This window comes from Schistocerca serialis, chromosome 1 (assembly GCF_023864345.2).
Source record: "Schistocerca serialis cubense isolate TAMUIC-IGC-003099 chromosome 1, iqSchSeri2.2, whole genome shotgun sequence".
In the NCBI taxonomy this organism is placed as follows: Eukaryota; Metazoa; Arthropoda; class Insecta; order Orthoptera; family Acrididae; genus Schistocerca; species Schistocerca serialis.
In genome coordinates this window covers 432,835,686-432,847,841 of record NC_064638.1, presented here as the reverse complement: position 1 = coordinate 432,847,841, position 12,156 = coordinate 432,835,686, and the positions used below count along the sequence as shown (strand labels likewise).

The window sequence follows — 12,156 nt, the reverse complement described above, 5'->3', positions numbered from 1 at the left end:
GTTCGTCGTTGAGTACACCATCGCAGGCGCCTTGTCTGTGATGCAGCGTCAAGGGTAACCGCAGCCATGGTCTCCGAGCTGATAGTCCATGCTGCCTGCAAACGTCGTCGAACTGTTCGTGCAGATGGTTGCTGTCTTGCAAACGTCCCCATCTGTTGACTCGGGGATCGAGACGTGGCTGCACGATCTGTTACAGCCATGCGTGTAAGATGAATGTCATCTGGACTGCTAGTGAGACGAGGCCGTTGGGATCCAGCACGGCGTTCCGTATTACCCTCCTGAACCCACCGATTCCGTATTCTGCTAACAGTAATTGGATCTCGACCAACGCGAGCAGCAATGTCGCGATACGATAAACCGCAATCGCGACAGGCTACAATCCGACCTTTATCAAAGTCGTAAACATAATGGTACGGATACCTCCTCCTTACACGAGGCATCACAACAACGTTTCACCATGCAACGCCGGTCAACTGCTGTTTGTGTATGAGAAATCGGTTGGAAACTCTCCTCATGTCAGCACGTTGTAGGTGTCGCCACCGGCGTCAACCTTGTGTGAATGCTCTGAAAAGCTAATCATTTGCATATCACAGCATCTTCCTCCTGTCGGTTAAATTTCGCGTCTGTAGCACGTCATCTTCGTGGTGTAGCAATTTTAATGGCCAGTAGTGTATGAAGTAGAAAGAAGAATAGAACTGGCAGAAAATCCTGTTTAATTGTCATATCCGGGCTCGGATGTAACCAGAGTCAGACAGGCTGGCCTTCAATACATTTAATAATAAAGCACTGATAACTGAATGATTCATGCGTCAGTATACACAGAATAGTTGGAATGACATCGCAGTGAACGGTTCACAGTTCGTAGTCAATTAAATAAAAAAATAAAATAAAATGAACACGCCAATACATGCAGAAGTTCTTGATGATGACTAGGCAAAATGAGCGGTCACTTCTTCATCGAAGAAAATGTATTAATATCCCGACTTGATGAAATAAAGTTTCATTCCGCAGTATGACTCGGCTAGGCGGCCTCAGAACGGGCACAGTAAGAAGATATCATAAGTCGACAGCGAAAAGTTAATATCCGACTAGATAAACAACCGGAAAAATTCTAACTCCGGCAAGCGGCCACACTCTAAGCACTCTAAGTTAGATACAGTCCAGTTTTGACGGACATTGGTACAATAAACAAAATATGCTGTCCTGGGAGTCACCCAGTGCACTGAAGTGAAGTCCCATCCGGCGAGCTGCAGGTCGCAGCCACGATTTCTCAACGTAATGGTGGTGAGGATTCCACGGTTGTAGACTGCGATGTAACTGGCGCCGAAAGCGACGGCGACGACTCGAGTAGTGGGCAGCGCAGTGATACTGCGTTTCTGGTTAGCTGCTCTTGTGTCGGCGGCTGGAAGGTGATGCGTGGGCGTCGAAGTGTGCTGGCCGGTCGGTGGCTGCCGCCCTCTGCTGACCAAGGCGCTGGCTGGGCTGGTGAGAGAGGTGCCGCCGGCTGCGCCAAAATAATCAGGAAAAACGCGAATATTATAGTCATCACACTAAAAGAACAGAAATAACATTTTAAAAAAAAGATACCACGGCACTTCTCCGTGTGTTCGGCAATGCTAAATCGATTTAGAAACATTGCAGACAGTCACTGCTGGAAATGCACGATAATTTTGCAATAAAGAATGCCAAAATCCGAGATGTAGCAGTTCCCCCACCCCACTGTCCACTCCTCTCGCCTCTCCCTTGTGGACGCCTAAACCTCGTAGTAAGCAATGGTGACTTACTGTCTGTCTTAATTTCATCAAGAAATGGCTGGTGCACTAGATGTGAAGCAAGGAATAGACTTCCCAAAAAAAAAAAAAAAAAAAAAAAAAAAAAAAAAAAAAAAAAAAAAAAAATTGTTCAAATGGCTCTGACCACTATGGGACTTAACTTCTGAGGTCATCAGTCCCCAAGAACTTAGAAGTACTTAAACCTAACTAACCTAAGGACATAACACAAATTCATGCTCGAGGCAGGATTCGAGCCTACGACCGTAGCGGTCGCGCGGTTCCAGACTATAGCGCCTAGAACCGCTCTGCCACTACGGCCGGCCTAGACTTCTCCATAATTATTCACAGTGGTAACAGTCATGGTGACGAGTAAATATTGGGTGCGCTGAGTCCCTCGGCAGCGCCAGTCGAGGCAGTGAAAGCGGCAGAGCCCGGCAGCGGGTGTGAATGGCGCAGAGAGCAAGGGCACACGTGCCGCCGCGCCGCGCCGCCTCCGCCTCTCCTGTGACCGCCGGCGCGGAAGCTCACACTCGCAGGCTCACAGCGACGCGCACCCGTACCCACGCCAGCACCCACCCACGCCCACACCCACACCCACTGCCATGGCCACAGGCCGCTTCGCGCTGCCCAACACGCTTCACGCGACGTCTGTGCTTATTCACAAGTTCGTGTCGTCTAGACCTGCATCCATAGTCTGCAGACTAGCAGACAGAGAACTAAATATTACTTTCTGCGGAAAACGTATTAAACATAACAAATTTGCTAAATATTTAGGCATAACTCTTGACAGGTCACTTATTTTCAAGAAACACCTGGAACTAACTAGCCAGAAATTGAAAACCCGAAATAACATCATCCAGAGATTAGCAGGTGCTGGCCGGAGTGGCCGAGCGGTTCTAGGCGCTTCAGTCTGGAACCGATCGACCGCTACGGTCGCAGGTTCGAATCCTGCCTCGGGCATGGATGTGTGTGATGTCCTTAGGTTAGTTAGGTTTAAGTAGTTCTAAGTTCTAGGGGACTGATGACCTCAGATGTTAAGTCCCGTAGTGCTCAGAGCCATTTGAACCATTTGCAGGTACCACATGGGGAGCGGATGCAAATATACAACGTGCTGCAGCAATATCACACGTCTATTCCGTGGCAGAGTACTGAGCCCCTGTGTGGAGTAGGAGTGCCCATGTAAAGAAGATTGACGCCCAGATCAATGAAGCCATGAGGACAATAACAGGGACACTAAAGTCAACACCTCTAGAATGGCTTCATGTCCTCTCAAACATCACTCCGCCTGAAATCTGTAGACAGCAGGCAACAATTCAGGAATGGCAAAAAATAAATCATGCAGATAACGCAAGAGTACTACCGATACACCAAGTACTAGATGACCGCTATTGATAACGCCTTAAATCAAGAGCGCCAATATGGGAAGAAAGAACACTTGGCCAAGGAAATACCTATGACTGCCACAAATCCTATAAAACCAAGTGGAACAATAGTGACATTAACCGACACAATATAGAGGACCCCAGTCAACAACTCCCAGGAATGCAGCTTCCTCATAAAATCTGGTGCCAGCTTAACCGTGTGAGAACTGGACACGCGAGAACTAAATCCATGCTGTACAAATGGGGCGCCAATGATAACCCAATGTGTGACTGTGAAACTGATGAACAAACATTACAACACCTAGTGCAAGATTGCCCACTGCGAAGATTCTGTAGTGACTGGAGTTACTTCGATGAGGCCAGCCCTGCTGCCATTAAATGGCTGTCACATTTGGACATAACTTTTTGACGAATTGTAGCTGTGATTATATTTCAACTCTGCTCAGATTTAATAACAACTGGTGTTTGTTCTGTTTATATTATTATGTATGCGTGTATATGTATATTTGTATTTATATGTTATGTTATGTAAATTTACGATGTCAATACCGCACTTGCACTGGTAAAACCGTACGATAAATAAAATAATAATAACTGTGAAGAGTATGGCAGAGAGTACGAGGGGCGTTCAGTTAGTAACGCAAGATTTTTTTTGTGAAAGCAGGTTGGTTGTATTCAGGATTCCAATACATCATATTATTCCCCACTCTTTTGGCTACAAAACCCTATTTTTTAACGTAAACTCCGTTCAACGCAACGGCCTTCCTCCACCTTACTGGGAGGGACTGTATGGCCGCACGGTACCACTCTACGGATCAGTGTTGGAGCCAACATCTTGCTGCATCAGTAGCCTCTCCATAATCCACGTACTACTTCTCTTGGACTGTATCCCTCATTTGGGCCGAACAGCTGGAAGTCAGAGGCTGCGTGGTCCGAACTGTAAAGTGGATGAGGAGGAACAGTCCAATGAAGTTTTGTTAGCCCCTCTCGGATGAGCAGACTTACGTGAGGCCTTGTGTTGCCATGGAGAAAGAGTTAATTTTCATCCGTCGTTAAAGTCGCACGTTCCAATGTTGCAGGAGTCACAGCCGTGTGCGGCTGGGCGGTACGCGGGAGATCGCACAGGTTTGCGCGACCTCGTTGCGATGATGAGAGACGCCTTGCCCAACGACTCACGGTGCTTTTGTATACTGCTGGATCTCTACAGACACTCTGCAGGCGGCACTGAATATCAGCAATGCTCTGCTTTTCCTCCCAAAGAAACTCAATGACGGCTCTGTGCTCGGAACGCACCTTCGTTACAGACGCCATTTTGAAGGCTACGTGTCGCGCCGCTATCTTATCTGAACATCACGAAACTATAGGGGCTGAAGCGAAAATATTCCACGAACTCCCACAACAAATTCTGCATTTTTTCTGCGGAAATTCGCCGAGCAAAAAAGCATTGTATTACTCATTGAACAACGCTCTTACTTGCCACTGTACCAAACATTAGGTTCCTTCCCGCTTTAATCGTGTACTGAGCACGATGACAATGAATGCTCAATTTCCTCTGTGCTCGTTGCAATAAACTTAATTTTGCCTTCACAATCTCTATAGGGGCGATACCTACCGGGGCTGTAGCATATTCCTAGATTCTTTACTCAAAGTTGGTTCTTGAAACAACGCAAGTAGGCTTTGACGGAATAGTTTGCGTCTATCTTCAAGCGTCTGCCACTGCGGTCCTTTCCCCATATCCGTGACGCTCTCCCACAGGTCAGACAAACCGATGAACATTCGTGCTGCCATTTTTTGTATACATTCTATATCCCCCGTTAGTTCTAGTTGTTGTGGGTCCTACACATCTGAACAGTGTTTTAAGATGGGTCATACCCGAGTGATTTTTAAGCAGTCGTTCGTAGACTGACTGCCTGTCCCTAGTATTCTACCAGTGGGCCGCACTCTGCTATCTGCTTTACCTATGACTGAGCTTAGGTGATCGATCCGTTTCACATCCCTAAATAATGCTACAATCAGGTACTTGGATGAGTTGACCGATCTCAACTGTGACTGTTATGTTGCAGTTATAATACACTACCGTTTTTCATTTTGTAAAGTACAAAAGTTTACATTTCCGAACATTTAAAGCAAGCTGCCAATCTTTCAGCTACTCTGAAATCTTATCAAGATGTGACTGAATATTTGTGCTGCTTTTTCTCATACATTACTTCTTTAGAAATACTAGTATCATCGGTACAAAATCTGAGATTACCCTTAATGTAGTCTGCGAGGGCATCAGTATACAACATGAACAAGAGTCCCAAGACACATCCCTGGGGAACGCCCGTGGTTAGTGCTACATCTGCCGGTGACTCTCCATCCAAGACAACGTGCTGTGTCAGCCCGCCCCCACCAAGACATCCTCAACCCAGTCATAAATTTCGAGTGATGCCCCATATGATCTTGCTTTCGATACAAGGCGTACGTTTGATACCGAATAAAATGTTTTATGTAGTCAAGGAACACCACATCTATCTGGCGGCCTTCATCCACGGCTTTCCAAGATGTCATGTGCGAAAAGCGCGAGTTGAGTTTCACATCATGTAGGTTGGTATGGAGGAGGTCATTCTATTCGAGATACATCATTACATTTGAGCTCAGGATAATTTCTAATATTCTACAACAAATTGATGTCAAAGATATCGGACAGTAGTCTTGTGGTTCACTTGTGCTGCCGTTCTCCTAATGGATGTGACCTGTGTTCTACTCCAGCCATTGGTCACAGTTTGCTGTTAGATGTACCTGGGTCAATTATTATCCGCAGTTTAGTTATATTTTTGTTTATTTTGGTAGTACTGTCGTTTTACGTTGATGATGCGTTCTTTGTTTACTTGTTGTTATATCTTTGCAATTTTCAAGCTGCTAGTTTAGTATCGTTATCGCTGCCGTGCTGTTAATCATGGCTGCTCCACTGTCTATTTGCATCAAAGAAGAGCAACGTTCAATGACCCGTTTTTTGTGGACGGTAGGCGTATCAGGGGCCGAAATTCATCGAAGACTTTCGGTACAGTACGGGAACAGTGTTTTGCCACAATGATTCCGAAATGGTCGCACAAGTGTTACGCACGATGGAGCTGGACGACCGTTTACCGCCACAAATGAAGAAACCATTGAGCGTTCACGTGAAATGATTCTATTAGACAGACGATTAACTATTGACAAAGTGGCACATCGTCTGCAAATTAGTCACGGTTCTGCCTACGAAAGCATCCACAGCAGCCTTGGGTTTCATAAAGTTTGTGCAAGATGAATTCCAAAACAACTCACACAGCTGCATAAACAAACGCGCTTGGACATCTGCAAGAAACATTTGGATCGCCATGGTAACGAAGGGGACAACTTCTTAGACAGGATCATTACCGGTGACGAAACATGGATCTATCATTACGAGCCGGAGAGTAAACAGTGTGGAATGGAAACATCCAAATTCACCGTGCAAGAAAAAGTTCAAGACCCGGACGTCCGCAGGAAAACTGATGCTTATGATTTTTTTGAAACGCACAAGGTCCAGTACTGGAACATTATGGGGAAGTGAGCACAACAATCAACAGTGTACGTTACAGTGAGATGCTTACTGCCAGGCTAAAGCCTGCAATTCGAAGGAAACGCCGAGGAATGCTGTCAAAAGGTGTTGTGTTGTTGCACGACAATGCCCGTCCGCATACTGCTGCCCACACTGTTGAAACGCTCCAAAAACTCAAATTTGAAGTACTGGATCATCCTCCATATAGTCTTCATCTTGCCCCTTCTGACTATCACTTGTTTGGTCCACTCAAACAGCCATTAAGGGGCCGTCGATATGCCTCGGACGAAGTAGTGAAAGAAGCGGTGCATTCCTGGCACGCAGCTCAACCGAGAACCTTCTTTTATGAGGGCATCAGGAAGCTTGTACAAGAATGGACCTAGTGCGTTGATACGCAAGGAGACTATGTCGCAAAATGATGTTCTTGTAAGTTTCCTATTAGATTACAATAAAATTTTATAACTATTTTGCGGATAATAATTGACTTACCTTCATATCTTCGATACATATCATGAAAAGAGGGCTAACTCATCGGCAAATTCTGTACTGAATTTGATAGAGTTTCGATCAGGCCCTGGAGCTTTATTTAATTTTAACGACTTCAGACGTTTCACAACGCCACTAACACTAATATCTATTTCACTCATTTTTGCAGTAGTGCGGGAATTGTATCGGAACATTACTCCTGGGTTTTCCTTTTTAAAAGAAACAGAGTATTTCTGCTTTTGCCTTGCTACGCTCACTTTCAGTTCCTGCCTCGTCCATGAGTGTCTGGACATTAACTTTGATATCACTGACAGCCATTACATACCACCAGAATTTCTTCGGATTTTGTGAAATATCTTTCGATAATACTCTGTTACGGTAGTCACTGAAGGCCATGCGCATTTCCCTCTTGACTCCCAAACGCGGTTCATTCAGTATATCTCCATGTGTAGCCATATGCTATGTTTTACTCCTACTATGCTCTAGTCTGTTTCTTTAGAAGTTTCCTTACAGTGAATGTTGACCATAAACGGTCCTTCCCATCATTAACTGTTCTGCTAGGTACATAGCTATCCAGTTAATGGTCAACTGTTCTTCCAAACTTGAGTCATAGTTCCTCTGCGTGCTCCTGTCCTGTGCTTAAGGTTCCAAGTTTCTCATTGAAGTATGACCCTTCCGCTTCTTTACCTAATTAAGTGAACATATAATTATTTTTCCCTCGTCTTCTCTGCCCTTTATACTTCGGTAATCTTTGTTACTACAACTATCTCGTGGTCACTGACACCAGTTTCAAATATGGACATCTTCAAAGGGGTCAGGTCTATTAGATGTCATTTGATCCAATATACTTTCACTGTGAGTGGGATTCCGAACTATCTGTTCTAGATGGTTCTCGGAGAACGTACGAGGGTCAGTCAAAAAGTAATGCCTCCTATTTTTTTTTTCTACGTTTAATTGTCAGGAAATTTAAATGCAATTACATAGGTTGAAAACCACAACATTGAGGATCATTTTGTCATTTTTCAATGTAATCTCCGCCCATCTCTACAGTTTTGGTCCGTCTTTGAACAAGGGCATGTATCCCAGCACGGTAAAAATCACAGCTCTGCTTCCTAAGCCATTGACGCACGGATGTTTTGACGGCCTCCTCATCTTCAAAATGAATCCCACGATGAGCTTCTTTTAGTGGCCCGAACAGATGGAAGTCTGATGGTGCCAGGTCAGGGCTGTATGGGGGATGAGGCAAAACTTCCCATCCAATTTTGACAATCTCGTCAGAGGTGTGACGACTGGTGTGTGGTCTTGCATTGTCATGCAAAAGAAGAACATCTGCCATTGATTTTGTTGGGCGAACTCGCTGAAGACGTGCTTTAAGTTTGTTGAGGGTTGTGACATATTGAACAGAATTTATTGTGCATCCCTGCTCCAAAAAATCAACCAGAATCACACCCTCTGTATCCCAGAAAACTGTTGCCATAACTTTCCCTGCCGATCGCACAGTTTTGAATTTTTTCTTCCTCGGCGAGCTTGTGTGACGCCACTCCATTGACTGACTCTTTGATTCGGGTTCAAAAAAATGCACCCATGTTTCGTCCCCGGTCACAATTTTTTTCAGAAACTCATCTCCCTCCAAACGGAAGCGCTGCAAGTGTTGGGAGGCTATTGTTTTCCTTGCCTCTTTATTCTGATCGGTTAACATTCTTGGAACCCACCGTGCACAAACTTTTGAGTACCCCAATTGTTTAATAATCGTGATCACACTGCCTTTACTAAGAGAAATAATGCGACACACTTCATCTGCAGTCACCCGACGGTCACCACGAATGATGTCATCAACTTGCTGAATGTTGTGTGGAGTCACTGCACTCACCGGCCTGCCGCTCCGCTTTTCGTCAGTCAACGGTGTTTGCCCTTCAGCTTCCTTACAACGACGAACCCATCGTCTAACAGTGCTGACATCCACTGTCACAACACCATACACCTTCTTCAGTCTTTCATGAATGCGTATGGGCGTTTCACCTTCTGCATTCAAGAATTCAATCACACAACGCTGTCTCAAACGAACATCGATGTCGGCCATCTTACAAACTTCTGCTGTGCTGCCACCTGTTGACACAGAAAGTTACTACTGCAGTGGATTGCAGAAGAAGGTTTGAGGAATGGCGCCAAATTCAAATTTTTCACTTAACTTAATTTCTTTAAGTAGAAAAAAAATGGGAGGCATTACTTTTTGACCGACCCTCGTATTTAGTAATGTTTCACACGATGTCTTGTCGCGCCTACCACTAACAAAATTATAATTATCACAGTTGTTATTGAATTCTTAAAGTATACAACGGTGATAACAGAATTACTGGCGAAATTATGTACTAGCGAACTCAGGTTTCCTCTAAAGATTTCGGTTACATCAAGTGCTAAGTCAGGTGGTCGGTAGAAACATCCAACTATAATTTTATGCCCTCACTCATACTAACTCTTGCCCAAACAGTCTCACATGCAACTTCAGTTTCTACCTAAGTTGATTTCTGTTTCTTGTATACCGCGACGAATGCACCACCGCCATTTCCCATTAGGCTATCCTTTTAATATGAGCATAAATCTTTCCCAAAAATCTCACTGCTGTTAGTTTTGGGTTTTAAACAGTTTTCTGTTTCTAGTATTATATGAGCTTGAATGCTTTTTAGGACCACTCCAATCTCTGGCTTTTGTTGCGAATGCTTCGGTGGTTAACCATTAGGATCCCAATACACTCACATGTGGAGAGTATTTCTCTGCATCTTACTCTGATACTCTTACTTCCAGGTCTCTTACAGCTATCGTTTTCTGGACTGGATGGAGAGTAGCCTGCTTTAGAAAGCCCTTGTGTGCATCCCACACACAATCGGCTACATTGGTTGCAGCCTTTGATGCGTAGTGCACAAAATGGTTCAAATGGCTCTGAGCACTATGAGACTCAACATCTGAGGTCATTAGTCCCCAGAACTTAGATCTACTTAAACCTAACTAACCTTAGGACATCACACACACATCCATGCCCGAGGCAGGATTCGAACCTGCGGCCGTAGCAGTCCCGCGGTTCCAGACAAGCGCCTAGAACCGCTCGGCCACGCTGGCCGGCCGTAGTGCACATCTGGTCAATTTGGGAGGACCCTACAGTTCTCAAAACTAGTGCGCAATTCTAGGATATCATAGCCTAGCTTGTCACAGAACTTTCGCAGTCTCTGGCTCAAGCCTCCCACTCAACTCAGGACCAGGGGGGCCTGTTCTGGGGATAACGCCGCAGATTGTGAGCTTCGTCAAAACTCCATGAACAAGGGTAGTATTCTCAATCTCCTTTGACAATAGCTGGAATGATTCAAATATGACTTCAGAGCCCAGGCCATAGGCACTGTTTGGTCCTCGTGCGTCACAACCTCGTGCTCAGGAACAGCATACACAGTGGGACGCAGTGTGGCTGATGCAATGTTTTGCAACACAGTAAACAATTGATCTTAACCTCTTGGTGTAGCGCAAGGCGCAGCGCACTTTCGAGACAATAAGGTGATCTAGACGCGAATCAAAACCGTCTCGCCGGCCGAAGTGGCCGTGCGGTTAAAGGCGCTGCAGTCTGGAACAGCAAGACCGCTACGGTCGCAGGTTCGAATCCTGCCTCGGGCATGGATGTTTGTGATGTCCTTAGGTTAGTTAGGTTTAACAAGTTCTAAGTTCTAGGGGACTAATGACCTCAGCAGTTGAGTCCCATAGTGCTCAGAGCCAAAGCCGTCTCTGGTGACTCGACCAGCCTGAGTGTGGTGTTTAGGCGGTTTTCCACCAGCGCTCAGGCAAACGCTGAGTTCGTCCCCACTTTCTGTCCCTCTCTACTATACACAAACAGTTAAAATACGATCAAACAGAGAAGAAAGTTTACACGGTTCTCAGACAGGTGGAGCAGATTACTTCTCTCCCTAGGGTAGCTGACGGCTGCGGTGACAGGAAGGGATTCTATCAACAAAATTAAACAGATTTTCCAGAAGTTGAGTACACTGGATCCCACTCTATACAGGGAAACCACAACGAAAAGAAACAAAAAAAATAAACCGATATGTTTAATCTAAGCTTGCTGATTCTCTTTTAATTTATGGATCTGATATCCTACAAGAATACAAGTTACCTTTAAGAACTGATGTGATTTTTGAGGTTATTGTTGCTAACAAATTCGCGACAATAACGTTAATTAACGATAAATACAAACAATAAGCACTCTTGTTAAAAGAGAAAACTAGTGTTACACGATATGTTAGTTATTTACAGTAACTGTAAATCACAAACACCGATTTACATCGGAATACCTTATGTACAACGTCATAACTTAAGAAAATACTCAAAAATACCGGTATACGTTTGTTCATGAAGGTACGCACTCATAAACATTGTGGTCCATTGATCGTGACCGGGCCAAATATCTCACGATATAAGCGTCAAACGAAAAAACTACAAAGAACGAAAGTTGTCTAGCTTGAAAGGGGAAATCAGATGGCTCTATGGTTGGCCCGCCAGATGCCGCTGCCGTAGGTCAAACGGATATCAACTTCGTTTTTTTAAAATAGGAACCCCCATTTTTATTACATATTCGTGTAGTACGTAAAGAAATGTGAATGTTTTAGTTGGTCCACTTTTTTCGCTTTGTGATAGATGGCGCGGTAATAGTCACAAACATATGGCTCACAATTTTAGACGAACAGCTGGTAACAGGTATAGTTTTTTTTTTTATTAATTAAAATACAGAACGTAGGTACGTTTGAACATTTCATTTCGGTTGTTCCAATGTGATACATGTATCTTTGTGAACTTATCATTTCTGAGAACGCATGCTGTTACAGCGTGATTACCTGTAAATACCACATTAATGCAATAAATGATCAGAATTATGTCTGTCAACCTCAATGCATTTGGCAATACGTGTAACGACATTCCT

The 12,156-nt window shown here is 44.5% G+C and overlaps 2 protein-coding genes across 2 annotated transcripts in view; one reads left to right on the top strand and one right to left on the bottom strand.

Moving 5' to 3' along the window:
• The window catches only part of LOC126481620 (synaptotagmin-14), a 602,337-nt gene that overhangs the window by 384,518 nt on the left and 205,663 nt on the right, over nucleotides 1–12,156 (top strand). The window lies entirely within an intron of this gene.
• LOC126472580 (transcription factor Ken-like) overlaps nucleotides 1,009–12,156 on the bottom strand; it is a 51,250-nt gene continuing 40,102 nt past the window's right edge. Inside the window, exon 3 of the mRNA XM_050099943.1 lies at nucleotides 1,009–1,504. Coding sequence (XP_049955900.1) covers nucleotides 1,381–1,504 — 124 coding nt within the window. The 3' untranslated portion in view covers nucleotides 1,009–1,380. The remainder of the gene's footprint in view (nucleotides 1,505–12,156) is intronic.